Genomic DNA, 24,598 nt, shown 5'->3' with positions numbered 1-24,598 from the left:
CTAATATTATAACATATATAGTATAATTTAATATTTTGAGAAGCTGCAGGTCGGTGTAGTGGTTAGCACTCTGTCCTCAACGCTAGAAAGCCTTGGTTCAAATCCCAGCTGGGTCTTTTCTGTCTGTGGCTTGCATGTTCACATCATGCATGCATGGGTTTTCTTTGGGTGATCTGGCTTCCTCCCACAGTCCATAGACATGCTTAATAGGTTAATAAATTAACTGGTGACTAAATTGTCCCTCAGGTGTGAATATGTGAGTGGTCATCTGTCTCTGAGTGGATGGACAGGTGTAGAGTGATCCCCACCTTCACCTGACAGTAGCTGTGTAGGCTTCAGCAACTTTGTGACCCTGAATAGGCAAAAATGAGTATAAATATGGAAGGGTTGGTTTGAGAACAGATGTGCTGAGGCACAAGGAGAAGACCTCTAAGATGCAGGAACTTGGATCTTACAGGGGGAGCAGTTGGGGGAAGTGTCATCCAGTGAATTACTCAGGCGTTTTTCCAGGCCTGTTTTTCCAGTCTGCATTTAAAAATAGAGCTTTAAAAATATTCTACTCTTTTTTTTTTTTTTTACTATTGTTTTATTAGTATGCTTAACAGAATCAGCTTTTATTCTTTCTTCTCCACACTGCTTACACCACAGTACAAGTAAATGGTAATTAGTGTACAACTGTCATACTTGTTATCTAGGTGGAAGCCTCTTTTGGAAAGCAAAGGTCACCAGTACTCATGTACTGTTGTTTATTTAAACGCTGCACTCACTGTGCTGTCATGTTGCTGCAAGGTTTATTTCTAAGAATAAAAAATGTCATCCTCTTCGGTGGGATGCTAAAATGTAATAATTTATGAGGTGTCATAAATTAAATATCAGAACTAGATTTAGTTGACCTTAAACTTTAACATGTGGTCTATATTTTTAAATGCTGCTTTGTGCAAACACAAATGCGCCCAAGGCTTATCAGTTTTTGCTAAAAATAATTATTTTTATTAATGTTAACCCTAACCAATCTTAACTGGACTTTATTGCCCAATTTAATGAAAAAAATGATCTAAATTTGCAACGTAGCCCTAAGTCTAACCTAAATAGGTATTGTTATCTCATCAGGAAACATCTTTGGTCTTTGCAATGACTATTGTTCAAACAAGCTCAGTGATTGTGTAGGAAATGTTCATTATCAACACACACACAGCAGTATTTTGTCTGGTGGCAGACGGGTTAGACAGAAGCACAGGCAACCTGTTTGTAATCATAGAATGACATTTCCATAAATGATCTTGCTTATCTAAAATAGAAACAAAGGACATTAAATTGTGTCGGAATTCTTTTTTTTTACAGCTAAAAACTAAAGACCTTTCAAGGAGACAAGTTTCTTCTATGATGCTGTTTCATAGGTAGTAATGATGATAAACAACTAAGGCGATAGCAAAAAGAAAATCAGTGCAAATACACTTTATGACGTAAATACTGTAGTTTGGTCTCAGCGAGCCAGAAACATTCATTCCATATATTTATCAAGAGTGAGTTCAAATAAATATATAGATATTTTTGCTGGACTGCAAAATAAAATTTAGATTATTGGCTCACACCAATGAAAATTTGGTTTTTGAACTTTCTTGTGGCAATTTTCCTAAGATGGAGGACATATATTTAAGAAAATTAAGCTGAAAGTTGCATTTCAGAGTATTTCTTTATTCAAATTGTTGTGTATCAGGAGCAGATGCAAAAATTCTGTTAAAAAAAGCTTGTCAAAGTGATGTAGGTGCTAAAGTCGGCGGACCACAAGCTCCCACCGATGCATCCACTTGTAGACAAATAGATCCATATACATCTTTGTTTTCTTCATTCAAGCTTGCATCTGGCTAAAACTGTATGGCTGGATAGCTCCAGTATTGCTCTTCTTTGTTGTTGCATTGGTAATGTTAGGCTGGGATTGGGAGAGGCTGTAAGCTAATGGGACAGAGAGAGTATAGGAAGTGTGGGCAGGCTTACCTCTTTTCCAATGGTTTGGTTTGACTCAAACATGACTTCTGCATGCACAACTCATGTCAACGTTTCCCTATGTTTACTCTCTGCTGTAGTATCTTGTTAACCTGATTAGACAAACACAGACCTGACATGTCGATATTGGCTTTAATGGTATTAGCAAAAGGGCATTAGCAAGTAAAACGTAGAGCTGTTTCACTTAAGACTAACTTAAGGTTGCTTATCCACACTGAGCTCCAGCTTACTGACCTCCACTGTGAAACAGATACAACCAAGAACCTGCAGAGCTTAAGTCAATCTGTCCGGACAGTATGACACAAAAATTCACACTACCGCCATTCATTATTTGCATGTTTTAGATCAAACCATTCAGAGCCTGCCTTTTGGCCTTCAGGGCTCCAGTGACCCTGTGACTCAAGAAGGAAATCGAATAGGTTAAGAAGATGGATGGTTTGTAGATACCTTCTAAGTTTCAAAAGTAAATCTAATGCCGTTCTTGTGCCAGCAAAATACAGGTATTTTTTAAATAGTTGTATTTCTGCAGTTACACTTTTTACCTTTAGGATCCACAGCTTTTCACACGTGCACTATAATGTGCTCATCATGCAGAAGTGTCATTGCACTCTTTCTCCCCCTTTAGCTGCCTGTCCATCTCCATAAATCCTCTCCCAAAAGATCAGTGTGTCCTCATTCTTGTAATGCTTGACAGCAGACAGTCAGTGAGGCACTTCTGAAATATTCATGCTGACACACAACACAAACACCTTCAGACACACACAGACACTGTCAATCCCATTCCGTTTTTTCCCCTCCACAGCTCCCCTATATCAGTATAAAATTAAAAAATCAAATTTGTTTCACAGCAGGGAAAAGGGAGGGAAAACAAACGTGTGCACATCCATGTTACGATACATCACAGTAAATTGGAGGAGAGCACCCTAACCGTCACTTTCAGTTTCTGCACAGCACAGCACGGCATGAAGATCACTGTTCTGTTTTTTATCCAGTGTGCAAATGGAAAATGAATTATGTTCATTTTCATTTATTGAAAACTAGCTGTTTTGAATTTGAACATGTCAGTTGAGGTGCTTGCTCTCTCATGAACAGGATAAAGCAGACAGCCAGAGCTGAGTTATTACAACTTTAGAACAAGGAGCAAAAGCAACTTCAAAACCTATTATGCAAAGCTTAGATCTGTGCTATTAAACGGAAGACAGGAAAATAGACTGATTCCATCAGCATGCAGGAAGTTCATTATGCTGCTAGTACTCTTGATGTGTGTCCTATCATTATTGGCTGGTTATTATTGGACAGGATAGCAAGGATACGGCTGCAGAAATCATCATGTGAACTTTGATTTGTGTCAGGAGCGCTGGTGGTGTAACGCCGGGCTGTATACTTCCCTATAAGAAAGTGAGCCTGTGAGTCATCATTTAGAGTTTGATCTCAATGCAGAGTTCATACACTCCAGAGCTGGTAAGTGGAGTCGAGGGAAAATGAGTCATTTTGAGCTTGATGTACACAAATGGTATGGGTGGTAGTCACATTTTGCTTCCATTTTAAAATGGGAGCAAATCACATACTTCAATCAGTCAATCAGTCATACTTAGCAAAGACATGACTTATGTTTATTTAAAGCATGGATGAATAAAATAAACAACAATATTATATGATGTTTTGATAGTAAAATAATAATTGTTGTAATATTAGAGTATAAATCTATAATTATTAAAATAATTCTAATTGACGGGAGTAAAATAATAAACTCCCTCTAAACATAGGGGATGTGATTATTTGACTATTAACTAAAAACATTAAATTATAAAAATTAATGCATCACTTGCACGATATTAAACAAAATTAGCTAAAATAAAAGTACAACTTTCACTATCAATATTTTCCTTATTTTTTTATATTTTTCAAATTAATTAAGATTGGGTAATCATCATTTTTAATTGGAAAACATTTTATTCACCGACAGTAACCCTTGTGCTATCTTAGATGACCCCACCCTTATATTGATGTGTTCTTCCTACCATGACAAAGGTGGATAAAGGTGGAAAGATTTCATGTAATCCATGGACACCAGTGAGGTTCACAAATCATTGAAGAAAAAAGGTTCAGAGCACTGTCTAGTGGGTCTAGATGACCCAACTCCCAATGTTAAAGTGCCTAGGATAGCACAAGGGTTTAAAGAAAAAAGTGTTTCATGTAAAAGTGCAGCAATTTATGTTTTTGATGCACTTATTGTCAATTTCCACTATGGTCACTAGTTTCTTAGTATAACTTATTTTCTGGTCCTACTACCCATAAATAGTCTGTAAAACAGTTCTTAGTTGTGGTCAGTGGTTGTGTGTTGATTGGGTATAAGGGCTACAAATGACAAACTTCCAGTGTAAAGTGTAAAAAAATAAAAGCATAATTTAGTTTAGCTTTATGTATGAAGGTAAAACACTGTCAACTGATTAATTGTGATTTGGAACCTATTTTACTTTGAAGCAAAACATTAGCTTGGTGCATATATGAACATTTAGGTGTATTTATTGAAAAGATAAATCATGCTTTTCTTTTGAAAATTAATCCTCCGTGCTAGCAGGGGGAAATAAAAAGATGCACCACAACCAGGGTTTTTGCACCATACTTTTGCTTGTGGTAATGCAGTTCCTGCTAATGAAGGGGAAACCTTATCGTGTGAACAAACTCTAAAGAGGAGCTAGCTGAATAGGGTCAAAGGTCAGGGCTATCTGCAGCCAGGAGTCTCAAAGAAGCTGTCATGGATTGGCTCTTAGCATGCACATTCCCATGGAGACAAGTTCCACGTCTTATTTGCGTGGTCTTACTACCACTGCTGGTTGTTATAGCAACAGACAAGACGTGACATTGTTGCATAATATGCTGTTTTAACTCCTCCTTGTTCTGACCATTTTCCAACCTAGCTCCTTCTCTGAGGATGGAGCTGGGGGCATAACAGGGCAGTAGGCTACAAATAAATGAGACCAAATATTGAACTTAGTGTCAGGGTGGGATGACTGAGAATGCAGCTTCTTTCGTTATAGTCAGCAACACATATTTGATAGGTGTTTTTAAATCATCCGTTTTTCCACTTAAACTCCGTCATTAGTTATTTCCCAGTTTTTATCTCAGGAGCCAGTTTGTAAAATGAGATTTTTAGCTTAAAGCTAAATTCAAAAGTTTTCTGAGAAAACTAATTTTCTCAGAAATTTTTTTTTTTTACATTTCTATACTTGGATCTGGATCCCTTTTTTCCTTTTATGTTATTGCTGTCCAACCTACGAGCCTGGGGGCTAATTGCATGACACTCTTTTCTTCCTTTGATTGTAAAGCAGCAAATCATTTATAGCATAGCATGGAGCAGGGTTTGCTTGTTAAAACAGACTGCGTTTCTAAGCAACCCAGCCCTACATCCAAGAATTTTTGACTTCCCCCTCTACATAATTTCTCTATTATGTTTGAGTGGTAGTATCAGATTCAAGAAAAAAACAGTCATTTTCAAAGAATGTATTTCAAAAGTAAGGATTTTACCCTTTTTATTGTGTTAGCTGGCAAAGGGGCAGATACCACAAAGCAATAGTATTCATGAGTCTTCATGGTAAATGGGAAATTACATATGTATAAGTCTATAAACTAAGTATATATACTTGTTTGGGACTTTATCTTTATTAAGGTTCAAAGCTCTTGCCATGCAAGACAGACCACCAGGAGTAACATGGGGTTCATTGTCTTGCCTAAGGACACTTTGACACATCAGCAGGCACAGCTGCAACCAAACGAAATATTTCATATCTTTTTAGAGCCGAATTTGGGGATTTTACTTGAACCTTACAAGTGGTGCAGTAACATGTAACAACCCTGTCACGGTCATGCAAGCAGGTTAGAACCTAGATGCAGAAAGAATCACAAGCGAGGATGTAGAAAAGTCCCAAGGATTTATTTACGAGGCCCATAGCTTAAGGAACATAGACACAGAAGAAATTTCACGCAAGACTGACCAACACTGAGGCTATGCTTGACTCCTCAACAGGTGAACGGGTAAATGGGCGGAGTCACAGTCAGCCTGCACAGAAACACAAGACAAAATGTGAACAAAATAATATTCAAACAAGCATTTCACGACAAACACTTTGCTGTTTTCAGAAAGACAGAGGCTTTAATCTTTATTAAGACCTATTTTTAGCAGCAAGTCCATTAGCTTCATCATCATGAGTTTACTGCTGGTACCTGTTGCCTCGCATGATATCTAAGCTATGATTCCAAGTAATTCAGAGAATGAGATTTTTGTTTTTGTAAAAGTTCAATTTCAGTTCATAAAGGTCCACTCTTCAAATGTGTGTCTTAAACGGAAGTATGTGTTTAGGAGTTCCTAATAAGAAGTTCTCCAAAAATTGCTAAATAAGGAATTCATGAGAATTTGACATTTGTCAGTGCTGAGGTTTAATTCTATGATCAATTTTCATAGATGTCTATTGCTATTGAACCAAAATCTGAGCAATACAACACAAACCTTCAGTCAGTCTATGTACAGTTAACCTATCACTTATGAACTTAGAAAGCAAGCCTTATATGTCTGAACTTTGTTAAATTGTAAAAAAAAAAAAGAAAAAAAGAAACTTGTTTAAAACAGCTGCAAACAATTACAATTCAGCCAGCATAAGCATAGATATAATACAAGACAATATAATTCCAAATTAGCTAGATTACAGAGAACTGTAATGTTAAGATATTCTTGAGGTCAGAAATATAATATCCTGTGTTAATATTTTTAGTAGTAATTTAATGTTCTTTTGTGGATGACAACCATTTCCATTTCAGGGAAAACCTTTTTCCTTTTTTTGTGAAGTTGCAGCTGTGCAATTTCAAAAAAAAATAAACAATCTTTCTTCTAGGAACTTAACCGGCAGGAACTTTGAATGAAATCATTTGTGATAAAGCATTGAGAGCACAATCTTACTTCAATGACATAGCCTCTTCAGACAATCATAATTATAATATTTTTCCATTTTCTTGTATATGTTTTGGGTAACATTCTTACAATTTCAGAGCTGTATTCTTGCTCATTTAATTCATGTTGCTGTATAATCTTTTTTTAATAATTGAAATCATGTTGCTGTTTATAGATTAAAGTGTGGCTGCATGGTGGAGCAGTGGTTTGCGCTCTTGCCTCACAGCAAGAAGGCCCCCAGTTCAAGTACCAACTGGGGGGCCTGACTGTGTGGAGTTTGCATGATCTCCCCAGGCATGAGTGGGTTTTTTCCATGGACTCCGGCTTCCTCCCACCGTCCTAAAATGCTTCATGGGTTAATTGGTTACTCTAACTTGTCCATAGGTGTAAATGTGAAAATGGCTGGGATAGGCTGCGGCACCCAGTGAACCTGAAAGGGAAAAAACAGATTAGAAGATGAAAAAGTAGATTTAAGTTGCCTTAGTTCCTTTTTTAAAGCATATTTTAGAATTAAATGTGATCACAGCAAAGCTTTTGGTCTTGTTTCTTCTCTGTTTATTTTCAGATGTTCGTTGTGTTGTGGACTACACAGAAAAATGTGAGTGTGTATTTGAGGCCACAGGCGTTTTGCTGCTGAGACAGTTGGTGTGTGTGTATGTGTGTGTATGCATGTGTGTGATCAAGATGAGTCCATAATAGGCATGATGGAGCAAAGAGAGATAACATATGGGTCATCATGTAAAGTGTATTGACCTTAAGCAAAAGAATTAGGTTGCCACAAATCCAGAAAAACAGTTTTCATTTACAGCACGAAACCCACCTGACAGTAAGAAAACTGTGTTCTTTGAGTACAGATGGTAAAGAGAAGAGGATTTTCTTTGAGCGCTATTGTAATAGCTCCACAAAATAATCATATGATGTAAATACGGTAAGGATGAGAGCCTCTAAATCTTGTCATAATCTGTTTGAACACAGTCATTTTAACTAAACTGAGACTGATAGGAGGATATCAGATTTTTTTATTTCCAGTTTCCAAACACACCCTTGACTCACAATAGTAAGGAAAAAGAGTTTGGAAAGTGGAGTAGCTTAAAACACTTTCAGTGTTCTCAGAGTGTCTTTCAACAGATACAGCCAAGCAACATGATACCGTACTAATGCATTAATGTTTTCATTTAAGTGTATCCACCGTGTGTGTCTGCTGACTAAAAAGACCTAATTTGTGTCACAGCAAGATATGAGACCACTGGGATTTGGTGCCTAATGAACGTGGAGATGTGTGGGCGTTTGCCTGATACCATAAAGGCTGTGGTACAGTAATCCTGATGCAGTGCAGTGGTGTAGGTTTTTGGCAAGATTAAATTTGAGCAAACATACTTTGATATTTTTTTTATGGAAATGTATTTTTCCCTACAGTGTTTCTATATTATTTCCTGTTGAGTTCCTTTAGGTTTTTCTCATTTCAAGCTGCTAACCAGTTCTAAAAGATATTCTTTTTATTTTTTTAAGTACGCACAGGATTTCTTAATGCAATATTATACTATATCTTTATGTCCTGAGATTACTCTATATTTTTAAGATATTTTTAAAGTTTTATGATTTCTTCTTTTGATTTCTAAAAAAAAGTCAACATATCCCATTTACATACATTTTTTGTAGATAAGCTGCAGTTTCTCTGCATCATATCGCAACGTTTGTTTAAAAAGTATTTATGAAAAAAGTGGTCATAAGAAATAATTTGGTGAGCTGAAATTGAAGACTTAGTCAGACAAAAAAAGGAGTGCATAGTGTAAGTGGATTGTCTCAAGTTCTCAAGTTTTATAAGCTCAGGCTGAGATTTACAGTTTTTAAGAGAAGAAAATGACACAGGTGTACCTTTTAGCTTCAAAATGAGGTAAGCACTCACAAATCTAAAAGCGGCTGTTTTTCATGCAATTTGATTCAGAGCCAATTTGCTTCCTTTTGCCATTTTCCTTCCTGTTTGATGCACATTATAGGCAATACCGATCCCGTGGATCAGGGTTAGAAGCATTTACAGAATTTGTGTGATGTTCTGCTGGTACTTTGATCCACTCTTAAAAGTAAAATCCAATTTTTTTTATTTTTAAGAACCCAAACATTTTGTTTTTGGGTTTGATAAGCTGATGGAAAGCTTTCTCACTATATGTGCACAAATCTGCATGTAGATCCCATCATTTTCACTTTTCCTTTGCAGCTGGTGCAACACTTTCAAACTATTGCCATCTATTTGTGGCAACCTTGCTTTTCCAAGTTACTATGAGTTAAAGTTGCTGCATCACTTTTGGTCTGCAGCAACACTTGACTATGTCTTGTAACAACGCTTATTGCACCATCAGCACTCACAGCTGAGTACTCACAAAGAGCAATCAATAATCACTCCGTTTCCTTTCTTACCTCGCTGCTGTCCTCTTCATCAGTCTTTTTCTCTTGTTTGCAGGCAGATGCATCTCCATGGGTGAGGCCTGCTGATCCAGAAATCCATACAGATCCTCTTCTGGCCTGTCCTCTTCTTTCATCAGACTCTGCCCCCCCTCCACTTCGATCACCATGACCTCCACCAGCAAGCTGCTGGGTTTGGCTGAGGTGGGGCTGAAGTGTGACCAGGAGATCGAGAGGAGATATGAGATAGTGCCCTCCGTGGTCTGCTCCATGTGTTGCCTCTTTGGAATCATCTACTGCTTCTTTGGTAAGTTTAACTAAAAAAAATCCACTTTTCTTGCAGAAATGTATAGAAAAGATAGAAGACAACTATTAAAGAGTTTGAGTGAGATCATTAAAACTCCAAAGCAGAAGAGCTCTCATTAACGCCTTTATAATCAAGGGAAAGATTTAATGGCATCATAAACAGTATTTAAGGAATCAGCCTAATTTCTTGCAGAAAGTGGGTATACAACAAAAGTAATCAGAGAGAAGACACAACACATTTATTTAAATGTCCGATACTGTTACCCACACTTTTAAAATAGAGGTTAAAGCTTTATGTCAGCATTGGGGAAAAAATATTGTTTTTCTAACAGTTGTAGTTTTCAGGGTAAAAGTTTCACTATTAGTTAAAATGGCAACAATTATTTCTTTGCCACAAATGTGTCCAAATGAACTACTAAGGAGACAAATGTTTAACCTCAAGTCCTGAATGCCAGCGAGGGCTTTCTGACACGACTGTCAGGCTCGACGCGTGGATGCAAAAGCAGGAACACAGAGGTACGTTGAATCAAGGTTTCTCTATCTTTCCTTTAATCTCGAAGTACAAAGAATGCAAAACGATCCCGTGACAGACACTGGGTGGAGGAACTTAAATACACAGCAATGATGAACAACAGGTGTGCGAACAGGTGCAATTCATAAACAGAAGTAAAGGTGGAGGCAACACAAACGGGAGAAACCGGAAGTAACCAAAATAAAGGCCCAAAGAACCCGGAAACCCCACAACCAATCTAGAAAGCGAAACAAACTAACCCACCCTGGCCCCTGAACCTCACACTGATGTGTGTGCTTTTCCTGCCAATGCATGAAATAATTACTAAGCTGATTGATTATTGTTTTACCTCAGAAATAGCAAAATTGTATAAACAAAATATGTAATGATTCTTACTTATCTGAGCATAAAAGGAGCCCTAATGGTAGTCATTTAAAGTCCAGAAAGCTTTTAAATTATCAAAAATGCAACAAAAAAAGTTCTGCTTTTGATTTTGAAAAATTGAACTTAAAAAAAATCCTTAAAGTCCCACTCTATACATCTTTGAATCTATTTTAAAAGTGTTCCCAGTGGTGTTTTAGTTATGATTATACTGTTTTTTTGTCAAAATCAAAAAACCTGTGTTGTTTTCTAGGACATAGTTTCTGCATAGCGGCAGGTGTTCATTAGAAATTTGCTTCTGAGTTGTAGTGTGGAAGTAAGCCAGCGCTCATTTTCCCTCTTTTTACACTCTCAAACTAACTTACAGCCCCCCAACCTAACATTAGTGGTGCATCATAAATGGCCAGCAATATCATAGCTATCCAGCCATACAGTTTCGAGCCAGATGCCAGTTTAGATGAAGACAACAAAGACGTACATGGATCTATTTGTCTGGAAGTGGACGGATTAGAATGGAGCAGAAAAGGGAGTTTGTGGCTTGCTAATCGTAGTTTTTTTAACTAAACAATGACAAGCTTTTTCAAACAGCATTTTTTTACTCCTAATTCACAAAGATTTGGACAAGGAACTACTCAAAAACACAGTTATAATACTAATTTTCTATATAAATTTCCTACATCATGAGAAAAATGCTACAGGAAGATGTTAATAAAACACAAAAAAAAGACCATTTTCATTAGAATGCCTTTAAAAAGGTTGAATGAAACAGTTAAAAACAGTAGAATTTGATTGGCTTACTTTAGTGAAGTCTAACAAACTGAAAACACAAATTGCAAAAATATAAGTAAGCCTGAAATACTTGCCAAATGTCCACTATGCTATGATTTTCCTGAAAGAAAACCCGAAACTCACAGGAGGATGAGAAATGAGAGATAGAGAGGAGTCAGCGAAAGGTCAGCTCAAAATTGTGAACAGTTAAGGAAAAGTAATATATTTCTGAAATCATTGTTAGAACGATGGGGATCATCAAATATAGGCGAACAAGAATGGAGAATTGCTGCAGCAGCTGCTGCAAAGAAACAATTATCTTCTCAGGGTGGGGGTAGAAACCACAGAAAGGCTGCGGTGGCTACATCAGACTAGTACCCCTTCAGGCATTCTGTCACAGAGGGGCAAACAGCAGTGAAGAGGACAGCAGCCCCCCCTACACACACACACACACACACACACACACACACACACACACACACATATTAGCTGGAAGAAGAGCACACAAGACTGAAAAGAGGGAGCAGAGAAAGCTACAAATGGCCCGTCAATTAAACGAGTTATGGTCACAAGGGAGGAGCATGGACAGTTGCTTGGATGAGAGGAAAAGTATTGTGCGGCTCAGCTGTGCAATGCCCGATTACACAAAGATAACAATCTGAGGTTGGGCCCCCTCGAGACAGAGTCCATTCAGAGGAAGAAAGACAGACACTGAGAAAATAAAAGACGACACAAACATTAATAAACATGGAAGCAAAGGCCACAGAGATGTGAACTTTTGATAAGCTTAGTTTTAGTCTGGTGACACTCTTCTTCCTTTCATTTTTGATTCAAATAAAATGCGTTGAATCAGAAAGAAAAATATCTTTCAGAAATTGAGGACTGGAAGGAAAGCAGATGTGTTTTCCCTCCCATCAAGGCTGCTGACTAATATATGTCTGACCTTTTTTTTCACATGTGATGATTCACATGTATTAAAGCTGCCCTGAAGAGGTTTTGAGTCACTTTATTTGTTAGAATATTCTCCAGCAATCTAACATTCTTTATTTTCTTTTCCACCAAATAAATGTGTGCACACATCCTGTTTACTTGCTGATCTTTTCTTTGAATTTCTAGAGGCGTCTGCAAAAATATGCCATCAATGCAAAATCATGATATGTCATTAATTCAAAACAAATTTTAATTGAGAGAGTGGGGATTGATTTTGACAATGGAACTTTTTTTTTTAGATTTCAAGTACTGAGAAATGAATCTAAAACTTTTCTTTGCTAAAACCCTACAAAATCTGTCTAGATTGTTATTTTGTATATTTTTCCTTTACAGAAAACTGCTGTGTGTAGAAAATCAAAATATAAATTGAGAGAAAATGAAATTTAAAGTTAAATATTTTCATAGTTTCATGTCACTGGTTTTAAAGCAGTTATATCTTGATGCAATATTATAACAAAAATAATTCTGATTTGAAAATTCAGAGATTTTAATGACTCATGATAGAAATAAGTTTAACCTCATTTTAAGCAACATTAAAAGTACCATTTGTTAAATTTTTATTTAAAAATTCATAAGTTCCTCTAATTTTTTTTGTTTTAGTATTTAATCTCTGCCTGATGTGTCTCAGTCTGTCTCACTCAATGAGTGCCTGACATTACACCACAATGGCTCATTGCACCCGGATGACTTCAGTTTCTGGTTGTTATGTGTGGTTATGCGAACACTCACCTTTGTGTTTTTCAGGTTATCGATGCTTCAAGGCCGTGCTGTTCCTCACTGGCCTGATGTTTGGCTCTGTGGTCATCTTCATGCTGTGCTACAAAGAGAGAGTGATGGACACCCAGCTGAGTGTGGAGGCATCTGTGGGCATCGGCCTTGGCATTGGGACCCTGTGTGGCCTGGTGACCATGTTGGTCCGTAGTGTGGGACTGTTTATGGTGGGTCTGCTGTTGGGCCTGCTGGCTGGAATTGCATCCTTAGTGGTAAATATATATATATATATTTATTAATTTTTTACTTTTTTTGATATTATTTTTACTTTGTGAAAAAAACGTGTTATAGATTTGCTGAATTATGTTAATGATTGCAGGCCTGGCCTATAAGAGCAGAAACACAGAAAACGTGTGCTTGCTCCTTGTATACTTAAGGTTCAGTTTTTATGTATGCCAGTCACTCTGCATTGTTGAAGCAAGCTAATTTTTAAATATCTGAGAACAGAAACCAACAGCGACAAGTTACAAGAGGCCTCAGCAGAGACTTTATGCAGAGGAAATTCAAAACTTGTAAATTAATGTGAGCACAGACCTATAAACCATTGTTTCCAGGGCACTCATTGAATTGATTCTCGCTTTCAAATAACTATTGTGACAGTATCTAAACCTTTTCAGATGGAAATACTCAGGAAAACTACTTGCTAGAATAAAAGCTTGATAAGCTAAATATTTGTTCTCTTTGCAATTGAAAAAAAAATCAAGAATACCCAGCATTTAAAGAAGTTTTTTAAATATAATTTTACAAAACCTTTTGTTTTACTTTAGGAAGGTTTTTTGGTAATAGGATGAATAATTTAAATTAGTTCAGTTTTTTCAACAAAAATGTATGCACATAAGAATCTGCTAAGCATTGTGAAAGACATATTTCTATCTCAGCCAGAGATGTACAATACGTATGGAAGGACAATAGTTAGTTGAGCAGATGTTAGAGAGAAAAGATCATAGGGACATTACAATTCCATACATTTTAAACTGAATAAAGTGAAATTTAACTCCAATTACTAATAAGCAATTTTATTTAAGTGAAAAAACACAGCTATTTTACAAAAAAGTTTGGTTGTAGGGAATTTTTTTTGATAGTCAAAGAAAATTATCTAGAGCTGTTTTCATTATTTCAGTTACTTACCTGAAATTTGTTATTATTACATTTAATTTTTCTGCTTCTTAATATACAAAATATGATGCTTCCTTATAAAAATCTGAATTACGCAATAATCTACAGTTGTAATTTGTGAGTCACGTCAGCCAGCAAATTATTTTTAGTGTGAAAGGTTTAAATATGAATAAACTAACAGTGTTTAGAACTGCTTCTTTAATTGTAGCATTGGGGCCACTTTTTTTAAATATGAGAGAATACTGTAGTGCAGAACAAGGAAGGAGAAGGTTTAGTTAGAGTGGTGGGAGTAGTTAGTTTAAAATGTTATTAACATTGAAGTCTACAGTAACATGGCATACAAAAATAGTATATTTTTTAATTTCTTCAAATCGTACTGTTTTGTTAGATATGAATAGTTTCATAGACAGCAATATTATAATAGAAAATCAACAGCTTATAAAAGTACATAGATGGCAACATAAAACAGCAGGTTTTATTGCAACCATAAAAAAAATCCTTTACCTATCAGTTTTGTAATGAATGCTTTCACGAAAATGATTTTTTTGAAATAGCTGCCAAAGGAAATGGGGCATAAAAGTATTTTCCTTTGTTTTGCTCAGGTCATGGAGGAGTTCTATCATCCCAAAACTGTGTGGGTTCCTGTGGGTATCCTCCTGGGCTCTGGAACTTTGTTTGCTGTTCTGACTCTGCAGTGGCAGCGCTGCTTCGTCACCTTGTCCACAGCCACGTTTGGCTCTGCAATCATCACTGTCACAGTGGATTACTTTATAGAGCTCTTTGCTTTAGTGAACTATATCTATGAGAGACTCAAGGTGAGGAAGAGGTTGTGTTTCACTAAAGCAGAAGTTGCTCTTTAAGATGAAACTTTAATTTTTGTAATCCTAATAGGTGGCACCAAAGAAGCCATTGTGCTGGTTTACATGGGTCATCATGGGGGTCTGGCCTGTCCTGGCCCTCCTTGGAGTACTGATCCAATGGAAAGTGACTGCTGAGGGATTTTCCCACACAGAGGGTAAGTGTGGAGGCCCCAAATATGATTAATAACCATCTGATTAAAAAAGAAAAACTCCTGAGGGTCTACTTAGACAGTTTACGAAGTTAATCTCTTATTCCCAAGAAATGTAAGTAGTAAATTATATAATATTACACCATGTCAGAAAGTATTTTTTGAAAATAGAGCCAAACTCTATTCTTAGAATCAATATCTTATCAAGGCCCCGTAAGGTTTAGTATTTGACATTTTGTTGTTTGAGATTTGTAGGCATAAATGTATCCACATTTTTCTAAATGTCAAATTCATCATGTAGGTCGGATCTTTGATTTGATCATTGAAACACCTTTTCTTTTGAAAAAATAACAGCTACATGTATAACTAGTATCGTGTTAAACTAAAAAACTCCAAACTAGCTGGGTTTTTTTCACACTTCTTTTTTTAAATGGCTTTTGGATGAGTATTTAGTCACAAATATACACAAACACTAGGCTTTAAAAACAGAACATTATGTTACAATTCTTAGTTAAACCTTTTTATAGCCCTGAAAAAAGTCAGATTAAGAGTTCCTCTATGTTTTTGTCAAGTAGAAATATAGGCTTTTATACTTCAAACATGGACAAGAAAAACAAGACCCTATTGTTATTTCTTTTATCATGAAAATGCTCTAAGGCAAGTAATATCTAAAATCTACATGTGTGATTTTTATTATATCAACATTATATCCTGATTTTCTGACCTTTGTCAAGCTGAGATGTTGCAAAAGTTGTTTACTTTAAAGGCCCGTGCGGATTACCTTCTGATCTATTACAGAAGCGTTCTCAGTGCTCTCCTAATTAAGATTACGCCATCTTCAGCCAAAATTAGAAACCTGTCATTTACTGTATTGTTTATTCAAAATGGCAGGAATTCATCAGAAAATTTGCTTCTGACTTGTTTCCTCTCCGTTGGTGAGAGCTATCTTACAGCCCCTCACACCACCGACCTAACATTATTGGTGCAACAAAAATGATGAGCAATGTCGGAGCTATCACTTTTGAGCCAAATGCCAGTTCAGATGACAAAAATTAAGAGATACATGTATCTATTTGTCTACCATTGGATGCATCAGAATAGAGTGCAGCAGGGAGCTTATGGCCCATCCAGCGTATATTCTACAACACAAATACACTTTTTTCAAACTGCATTTTTTCCTCTGCCCCTGATTCACAACAATTTGAATAAAGAAATACTCAGAAATGCAATTTTGAAGTTAAATTTTTTCATATATGTCCTCCATCATGAGAAAAATGGCACAAGAAGATTTTAAAAACACTAAAAACACAATATAATTGGAGTTGTTCTTTAAATGATCGCTAAGTCTTTCCGTCTTGGTATTGTGTCAACACATCTGAGTGCAGAAGATCAGCAAACAACAGTTTTGACACGTAGCTTCACACAACTGCACAGGTCGTCAAGGACTGGCAAATAGCAGCCATGATTGCAAATTCTCCTTTCCCCTTTTCCACATTTATTCAAAATATTTTTTTGTTAATCTGAGTTTATTTTATACTTCAAGTAATTTTTCTTTAAATAGTGGCATAAACTCAGCTGAAAATAAGTATTTGTTAAATCTTGCACAAAAGGCTTTTGTGTCTGTGTGTGTGTGTGTATTTGTGTGATTGAAATTGAAGGATTGTGTAAGAGACGGTTAAAAATATACCAGCATTAGTGTTTTCAGTAGAATCTGTTATCGACGGACGTAGCCTCCTCCTGTTCTAAAGGCAGCCAAAACACAGATGGTGATTCAAACACACAAATGCTAATACAAAAAGAAAACATTCTGGGCACAAACACATTATTCCTATTTAGATCAAGTGTTCAGGAAAAATATTAGTGCATAGTCTTCATTCCAGAGGCACAGATCTTTTGCACGTTTTTCTTTTACTAGTATTGATCTTGGACAAACAGTGCCGCAAAAACAAAAGTCACATGTGGTCTCTGATAATCGATTTAAGGACCCACTCCAATGTAAATTGTGTTTTTGGTGTTTTTAACATCTTCTTAGGGCATTTCTTTGATGATGGAGAGCATATATTAAGAAGATTAAGATTGCATTTCAGTGTATTTCTTTATTAAACTCATTCTGAATCGGGAGCAGATGTAAAAATGACACCTTAAAAAGAGCGTATTTGTGACGTATTAAATACGCCACAAGCTCCTGCTTGAGAGAGGGGAGAGGGGAACGATGGAGTTGCTCCATGTCAACAGTCCCACCCACAACTCAGAAGGGAATTTCTAATGAACTACTGCTGCTCTGCAGAAATTATGTCCTAGAAAACAACGCAGGTTTTTGGATTTTGGCTAAAAATGGCATAGTACTAATTAAAATACCAGTGGGAGCGCTTTTACAATATATCAAAAGATGGTCAGAGTGGGACTTTAACATTGGAAGATACCATAGATACTTAGCAAGGCGTGAATACATTTTTTTAAATTGTTTTTCACTTCCTTAATTGAATGTTTATTTAGAATTATGGCATTCCAGAGACCTCATTCTAAAAGTAAAATAAACTTCAATATAAATAAATTAAATAGTGGGATTATGATGACACAGAAACATTTTGCTATTTTCCTATCAGTTGCGTGACCGGAAAGGCAATGAGGAGAAAACACTGCTGTTACTCTGATTACTGGTGATTGCTGAATAGGCCTGATGCCGTTTAAATGAACACTGTACAAATGAGTTTTTGCTATAAGCTATCAACTGTAAGAGCTGTTCTTTTATGGTGGCAAGCTCCAGTGAAATAACAAAAGGGGGGATTTTGCAGAAAGATGTGGAAACGAGGAAAGGCTATGGGTATGGGTAATGAAGTGGGGCACAGTGGGTAAGCAGGGCGCTCAAGTGGAGCAGCGAGGAAAATCAGCTGTCAGCTGATTGAATATCAGACGAGACAGACATGAATAAATTAAGTCGAGTCTAATCAAACAAGTCAAGTCCATTACTGAAAATCCCCTCTATCTTTATCCTTAAATTCTCAAATGGACTATTAAATACATTCTTGAGTGCTGAAATGTCCTTAATGGAGCAACAAGGGTTGCTATTATAAAGACATGGAGCACACACACACACACACACACATCGCTGGAGGGGCCCGAGGTAGGGGTAACTGGGAAAGAGAAAATGAGAGGGGGGTGGTTGTTACACAATCTCAATGGCAGATGGTGCCTGATATCCCCTCACAAAGAAACAATAAGAGGCTTTAATAAAACGCCCACACCAACCACCTTCAAAATGGCAAGAAAATCACACACATACAGCCTGCTCAGAATGTAAACATTTTATCCGCTTCACAAAGTTTAAATTTAAAGATCTCTCAGGCTGCTTCACTAAACCGCTGCTCTGAAATTCCGTTAAGTAAAGAGTAATCATTTAGATCGTCAGATGCAGTAAGAAGGATAGATTTAGAGCATCCTACACTGAGGAGGGTGTGAATATGGCAAAAACACATTCACAATAAATCAGAGCATCTTATAACTGGGATAAAGCAAATCAGAAAATTTGTGAAGTTTTTTTTTTTCTCAGGAAAGAGTTCACCTACGTTATGTAACCCTTGTGCTATCCTAGGCACTTTAACATTGGGAGTAGGGTCATCTAGACCCACTAGACAGTGCGCTGAACCTTTTTTCTTCAATGATTTGTGAACCTCACTGCTGTCCATGGATTACATGAAATCTTTCCACCTTTATCCACCTTTGTCATGGTAGGAATAACACGTCAATGCAAGGGTGAGGTCATCTAAGATAGCACAAGGGTTTTTAAAGCCAATAGATGTTTAGGTTTAAAAAAATGAATGAAGTAGATCCCAATCTACTGGGTCACCTATGTTTTATCTTTCCTTTAATCTTTCTTCTCTGCTTAGCAACTGCTGTATGGTGTTTAGTTTGATAAAAAAAAATCTTGAAGTCCCACTCAGATCATCTTTTGATCTACTATAAAGTGGTCTTTTATTTATGATTATGCCGGTTTCCAGGACTGAGTTCACTAGAAACCTCTGAATTGTGGGCTACCCCGCCCCTCTTCCGCTCCCTGTTGCTGGGAGCAAATGAGCTTTTTTTTTTCCAACAGCATTTTTTTGTCTGCTCCTGATTAACAATGAATTGAAAAAAAGAAATACTCAGGAATGTAATTCTGAGCCTAATTGTCTTTATATATGTCGTCCATCATGAGAAAAATGACACAAGAACGTGTTAAAAAACACCAAAAACATGATTTTCATCAGAGTGGGCCTTTCCAACTCTTGTTTGCTTACCCATTGTTCTCTTTCTCCCTTGTTTTTGCCCGTCCTGTTCCAGTGGTTCTTAGTCGACAACAGAGGAAGATCCAACTCATGCGGCTCAAGCAAAGGGAAGAGAAGCTGAAAAAAGAAAAGGAGAACAAGAAAAAGAAGAAGCGACAGAACCAGAAGAACGTTTTTAAGCAAAAATCTCACACCCATCACCACCACCAGCAGTACCACCACCCAACAGCATCCCATCTTCATCACCAAAATCAGAGCTCTCAGCCTCCTAAAGTCCCTCCACTTCCATCGCAGACAGAGCCTGGCTACCATCGCAAGCCGAATCCAAAGAAACGTTTTGACGGAGATGTGCTGTCACCGGTAAGATGACAGAAACTCCAAATTAAACAGAGATTTTGAACACGTAAGCTGCAGTCCAATCTGTCCATGTTCTAGTTTGGGATTTAAAGCACCTTTGAAGTCTCTGCTTTGATTTAGCTGCATTTACATAATTGTCTGAAGCAAAAAGTACAATGGATGTAATCCACACCTGGAAATGGAAATTTACTCTCACAAAAAGAATAAAAGTTTAACAGGCACAGTGAATCCAGCATCTGCCATTGTTAGTCTGTGCAAACGCCAGTCCTGCTGCCTGTGAGCAAAACTGCAGAACTGTCCCCGCCCTCTCTGCAGCTGTTTCTGCAGATTTCTATTGAAGGTCTGTTTATTCTCTGGCCTTGTTTTGACCAGAACAATTTAGATATTCCTTAAAAAATACAACTGCTGCTTTTTAATTGCCTTTTTAAAAAAGGATAAATTGGGTGAAACAATGCCTTACAACCTCCTCCTGTACGAGAATATCGACCAAAGTCCTTATCACTTAATTTCTCAGAGAAATCCTGCCTAAAGTCACACTTCAGGAGGGGATGGGATTTGTAGAAAACGGATTTAGAAACTGAGACTTTTATACTCCTTGGAGCTGTGATACATGAATTTATAGATATGGAGCTGGAATTATGGGGTCAGTTGTCCTTGCTTTTAGACTGAACATTGATGTGAGAACATTGCCTCTGGGCAGACGTTCATGTGAAACTAAATGCATTTATCCTGCAGTATGCTAATGCAGGCACAGGTTCTAAAAGAGTACTGTGGATAATGTGTATTGTTTTGTAGTCTCCAGAGATGAAGTACTCTTGAAAAGCTTGAGTAGACATTTCCTACATTTCTGTTTTGTACCAGGGCTTTACAGCTCAGGAGGTATAACAGTTCTCTGTTGATTTAAAGGTCAGTGAATCCAGCAGAAAATTGAATGCAGTTAGTGCAGGTTAAAGTGGCTGTAGACTGAGCAAGTAAAGGTATTTGCTTTACTGCCCTCTATCTGGTTTTCACGTGCAACATTTTGCAACTGGTGAATATTAAATTTTTATAAATTTCTCCCTTTATGTCTTGCGCTACGTTCACATTGGGCTCACAAACGTGCATTCAAGGGACCACTTCCAATGAAAAGTCTGTTTAAATGCTTCTGCGCTCAAAACCCTCATGTTCAGCCATTGCTACCCAAGTTTTTAAGTCTGTTTCTGGCCTCTTCGTACAAAACGTGCAGCCATGGAACATGCGTTGAGTTAGTTAAACTAGTGGAACTTTGACCAATAAGGGACTCAGATTTAGTCTGTCTGATGTATGGAGACATCTTTTTTCATTGACGGAAGTAAAAAATTGTTAAATGACACGAAGTCTTTCATATATTGCAATAGAACTGCAAAGGAAAAAGCCTGGTGCAAGATTTACCTTGGTTCGACCTTTCGCACCTATGATAAAAGCACGTTTGGGAACCTGTGTTCTGCGTGTTTAAGAACGCACATCACATGCCCAGTGAGAACGTAGCATCAGAGAAAATTGTCCAAGCCAAAGTTTAATTAATTCATAAACAGTTAATATTAATGATCGGCAGCAGTAGCATATAGGTTGAAAAATAAAAACTACAGGCAGGTAAAGGTTTATGTATTGTTGTCTTTACTCAAATCTTATGTACTTTTGGGTAAACATTTTTCCCTGTTTGTCTGCAGAGCTACATCAGGAGTTTCAGAGACAGACACACGGACAAACGGGTTTACTCGCACAGTCGGATCAGTCGATCTCGGATGGCCGATCTGGACTACGACTGTGGCTCTCAAGTGCCCCTCACCACGTCCAGTGGACCTGCAGTTCGCATCTGAGGCAGTGAAGTCTCTAAATCCAAACACAAGCACACAATTCCAGCTTACTTCAAACCCTAACCCTACTACGCTAATATATTCCAATGCCTGTTAAGCAGCAGGAGCTAAGTTGGTCCTAATGAGGGTGGGACATAACCCCCAACGGATTTCTCCTTCTAGAACTGCTGAAGGTGGTGTTTCTAGTTATTTGCTCATTCTGATTATATTTTGTTCTTGGTAAAAACAAAAAGGAAAATCAGAATACAATTCTTTCTTTTTTTTGAAAGCTTGGATTGTCTGAATTTTTTTGCTTGCCATGTTTATGTTCGGAATGTCTCTTAAGGAAACACAAAAAAAATGAACTTGTTTTTGTGTAATGAAGTGAACTGTTACAGCCCAGTGAAGCCATTTTCTGTGGAACTTTCTCGGAAGGGAAAAATGATCAAAACACCGCACTTCAAATGTGAACCACACCATTCCAGAGAAAGAGCTGATTTGCATTATTCCTGAGTATTGCAACATTTCATTTTGTAGCTTTGAAGAAATGGTAAACTATAGAAGCAAACGTCTGAAGCTAAGAGGCAGATCTTCCGTGTTTTACTGCTAAAGTGACAGTTTTAGAGATGGACCTGCCAGATTAAAAAAAGAGGGACCCATTTTTGAATGGCATCTAATTAAACAGAATTGTTTGATTTTTATTTGCACGGCTTTCATTGTTGCCATTTTTCAAGGAGAGCTTGTTTACTCCTCATCACTTTCCTCTGTGTTCCAATGACTTAATGTTATAGTTTCTTTTCCTCCTCGTTAAAGATTTGTGAGCTGTGAAGGTACAGCACATGTTGACATGTCTTCAAGTGCTTTCATGACCCTTTTCTGCCGGTTATTTCCACTTTTCCCACGTGGGATTTAACTACAAAAGGAATATTTAGGAGATTTATGTGACAATTTGAATATGTTTGAAACATTAATATTTTCCAGTTTGTGTCACAAAGAGAGGGAATAAAAAGACAACAAAGAGAGAAGATAAGGGTGTTTAACAAATGGCGCCCTCTAATGTTTACTGCTGTCTTTTGAACTACTCGTTTGTGTGCACAAGCATCAGGGTGTTACTCTCTTTGAATTTCAAGGAGGTGCATGCTCCACGATTTTCTGTGAGACATCCAACAAAGGGAATCTGGTTCTGACTTTTTTTTTTGGTCTTTTATAACAGAAGAAGAACTGTTTTCTACTTGAACAATGCTGGAAAGGAAATGTCCTACGTGTGCTCCATCAATGCAAAATATGACCATAATAAGTCACAAATGGCGTGGCCAAGAATCAAGAACTCGGGAATAGTTGTCATATTCTACTTCAGGATGGTCACTTTGTTTGTGTTATACATGTACCTTTTGTATTTTCAGGATAAAGAGAGAAAAACAATCCTACTTCAAGTACTGACCCCTTCATGTACATGAAGATTGGTACTTGGACTCGGCAAGACTTGAGATTCACAGTATACTTCATAACTGCATGATAATTCCTGTATAAGTGTCTAATGTCTCGTGTCATGGATGTCAAGTGCCAAACTCCAACCTGGTTTGGTCTTTTGTCCATCTTCTCTCTATTCCCTTTGTTTAGGGGATTGAAAAAGGCATGTGTTCTGTCATCCGCCTACTGTTCTGTGTCTGTACTGTACTATTCTGATCACCCATTGTAGTAATGGCTGGGCAGCCCTTCTTCTGCATACACCTCAGCCCTGTTGTGGGTTTTATTTTTTTATTTTTATTTTTTTGGGGGGGGGGGTATTTTTGCTATTTTAGCAACATTTTTGGGAAGGGTGGGGATATTTGAATGTGATCACTATCTTTTGTTTGTAATCTTGGTGCAAAAACTAACATTTGTTTCATCCCTGTTGTTTTTTTTTTTTCTTCTGTTATTTTGTCACTGCCTGCCTATACACAGTCTTTGTGGTGGAAACTCTTTTGCCTGTAAATATTTAGATGTAAATAATCTTTTTATTGTACAAATGTTTGGTTTCATGTTTATGCTGTGACCATAACCACTCATTCAGTTGGTTATTTTGCAATGGAATAGATCTGTTCCGTTAAAATTTTACTGTATGTATTTCCTTTGGCTGGTTGAAGAGGCACTTCTCATACTGCTGTTTAAACATTTGATTATAATAAAAAATAAAAATAAAGTAACTGAACCTTGAATCATTTGACTGATTTGGTTCCCCTTTACATTTTTTAAATTTGACTGATTTATTAATTTAGTTTTAGAAAAAAAGGAAAGTTGCAGGAGACTGGGGTGAGATGTTGTTGGTTTAGAGCAAGGGTCTGCAACCTGAGGCTCTGGAGCCACATGTGTCTCTTTTACCCCTCCACTGTGGCAATCATTTTTAAAAGTAAGGTTTACTCAATTAGCAATGATTTAACTTAGATAAATTAAGTTTTAATGTAAAGGTGTTACATCCCTGCTGACGTCAACAGACCTTGTTCACTTGTTCCTCTAGAATGCACAGATTTTAAATACCAAGCAAAACTTGGGTGAAAAGTCTGATCTTTTCTGATTAATCAGTTTGCACAACAGATTAATCTGAGGAACACCTCATGTTAGATATAAAAACAGGGAAACAGGCTGAGATGTTTGAACTGAAGGGGGACAGTGATTAAGTTAATAAAATGATGCTGAGGTTGGAGCTACCAGAAAGAAGACCTAGAGGACAACCAAAAAGGAGGTTCATGGATGTAGTGAAGATGGAAAGGAGAATGATTGGTGTAAGCCAGGAGGATGCAAAGGGGCTGGGTTAGATGGAGAAGTGAAAAGTTTCCGTAAGTGAATATCCATCTAGCTTGAATTGACAAAAACATCCAGTTATTAAAAACTAATTTTCACAGAATATCAAGAAAAGACAAATGCTTTATTTTTGTTATTAATCGAAGAAAAAAAAAACATTCTAGCTAAAATCTTAGCAAA

At 37.1% G+C, this 24,598-nt stretch overlaps 1 protein-coding gene across 1 annotated transcript in view; it reads left to right on the top strand.

Moving 5' to 3' along the window:
- tmem198aa (transmembrane protein 198aa) overlaps nucleotides 1-23,835 on the top strand; it is a 28,949-nt gene extending 5,114 nt beyond the window's left edge. Inside the window, exons 2-7 of the mRNA XM_011489659.4 lie at nucleotides 9,408-9,656; nucleotides 13,050-13,288; nucleotides 14,795-15,007; nucleotides 15,084-15,207; nucleotides 19,522-19,826; nucleotides 21,512-23,835. Coding sequence (XP_011487961.1) covers nucleotides 9,518-9,656; nucleotides 13,050-13,288; nucleotides 14,795-15,007; nucleotides 15,084-15,207; nucleotides 19,522-19,826; nucleotides 21,512-21,661 — 1,170 coding nt within the window. The 5' untranslated portion in view covers nucleotides 9,408-9,517 and the 3' untranslated portion in view covers nucleotides 21,662-23,835. The remainder of the gene's footprint in view (nucleotides 1-9,407; nucleotides 9,657-13,049; nucleotides 13,289-14,794; nucleotides 15,008-15,083; nucleotides 15,208-19,521; nucleotides 19,827-21,511) is intronic.
- Nucleotides 23,836-24,598: the final 763 nt, after the last annotated feature.

Source organism: Oryzias latipes, chromosome 21 (assembly GCF_053564925.1).
Source record: "Oryzias latipes strain Hd-rR chromosome 21, Olatipes_Hd-rR_3.1".
NCBI classification, from domain to species: domain Eukaryota; kingdom Metazoa; phylum Chordata; class Actinopteri; order Beloniformes; family Adrianichthyidae; genus Oryzias; species Oryzias latipes.
Note: the sequence above shows the minus strand (reverse complement) of the source record. Positions and strands in the feature narration are given on the sequence as shown.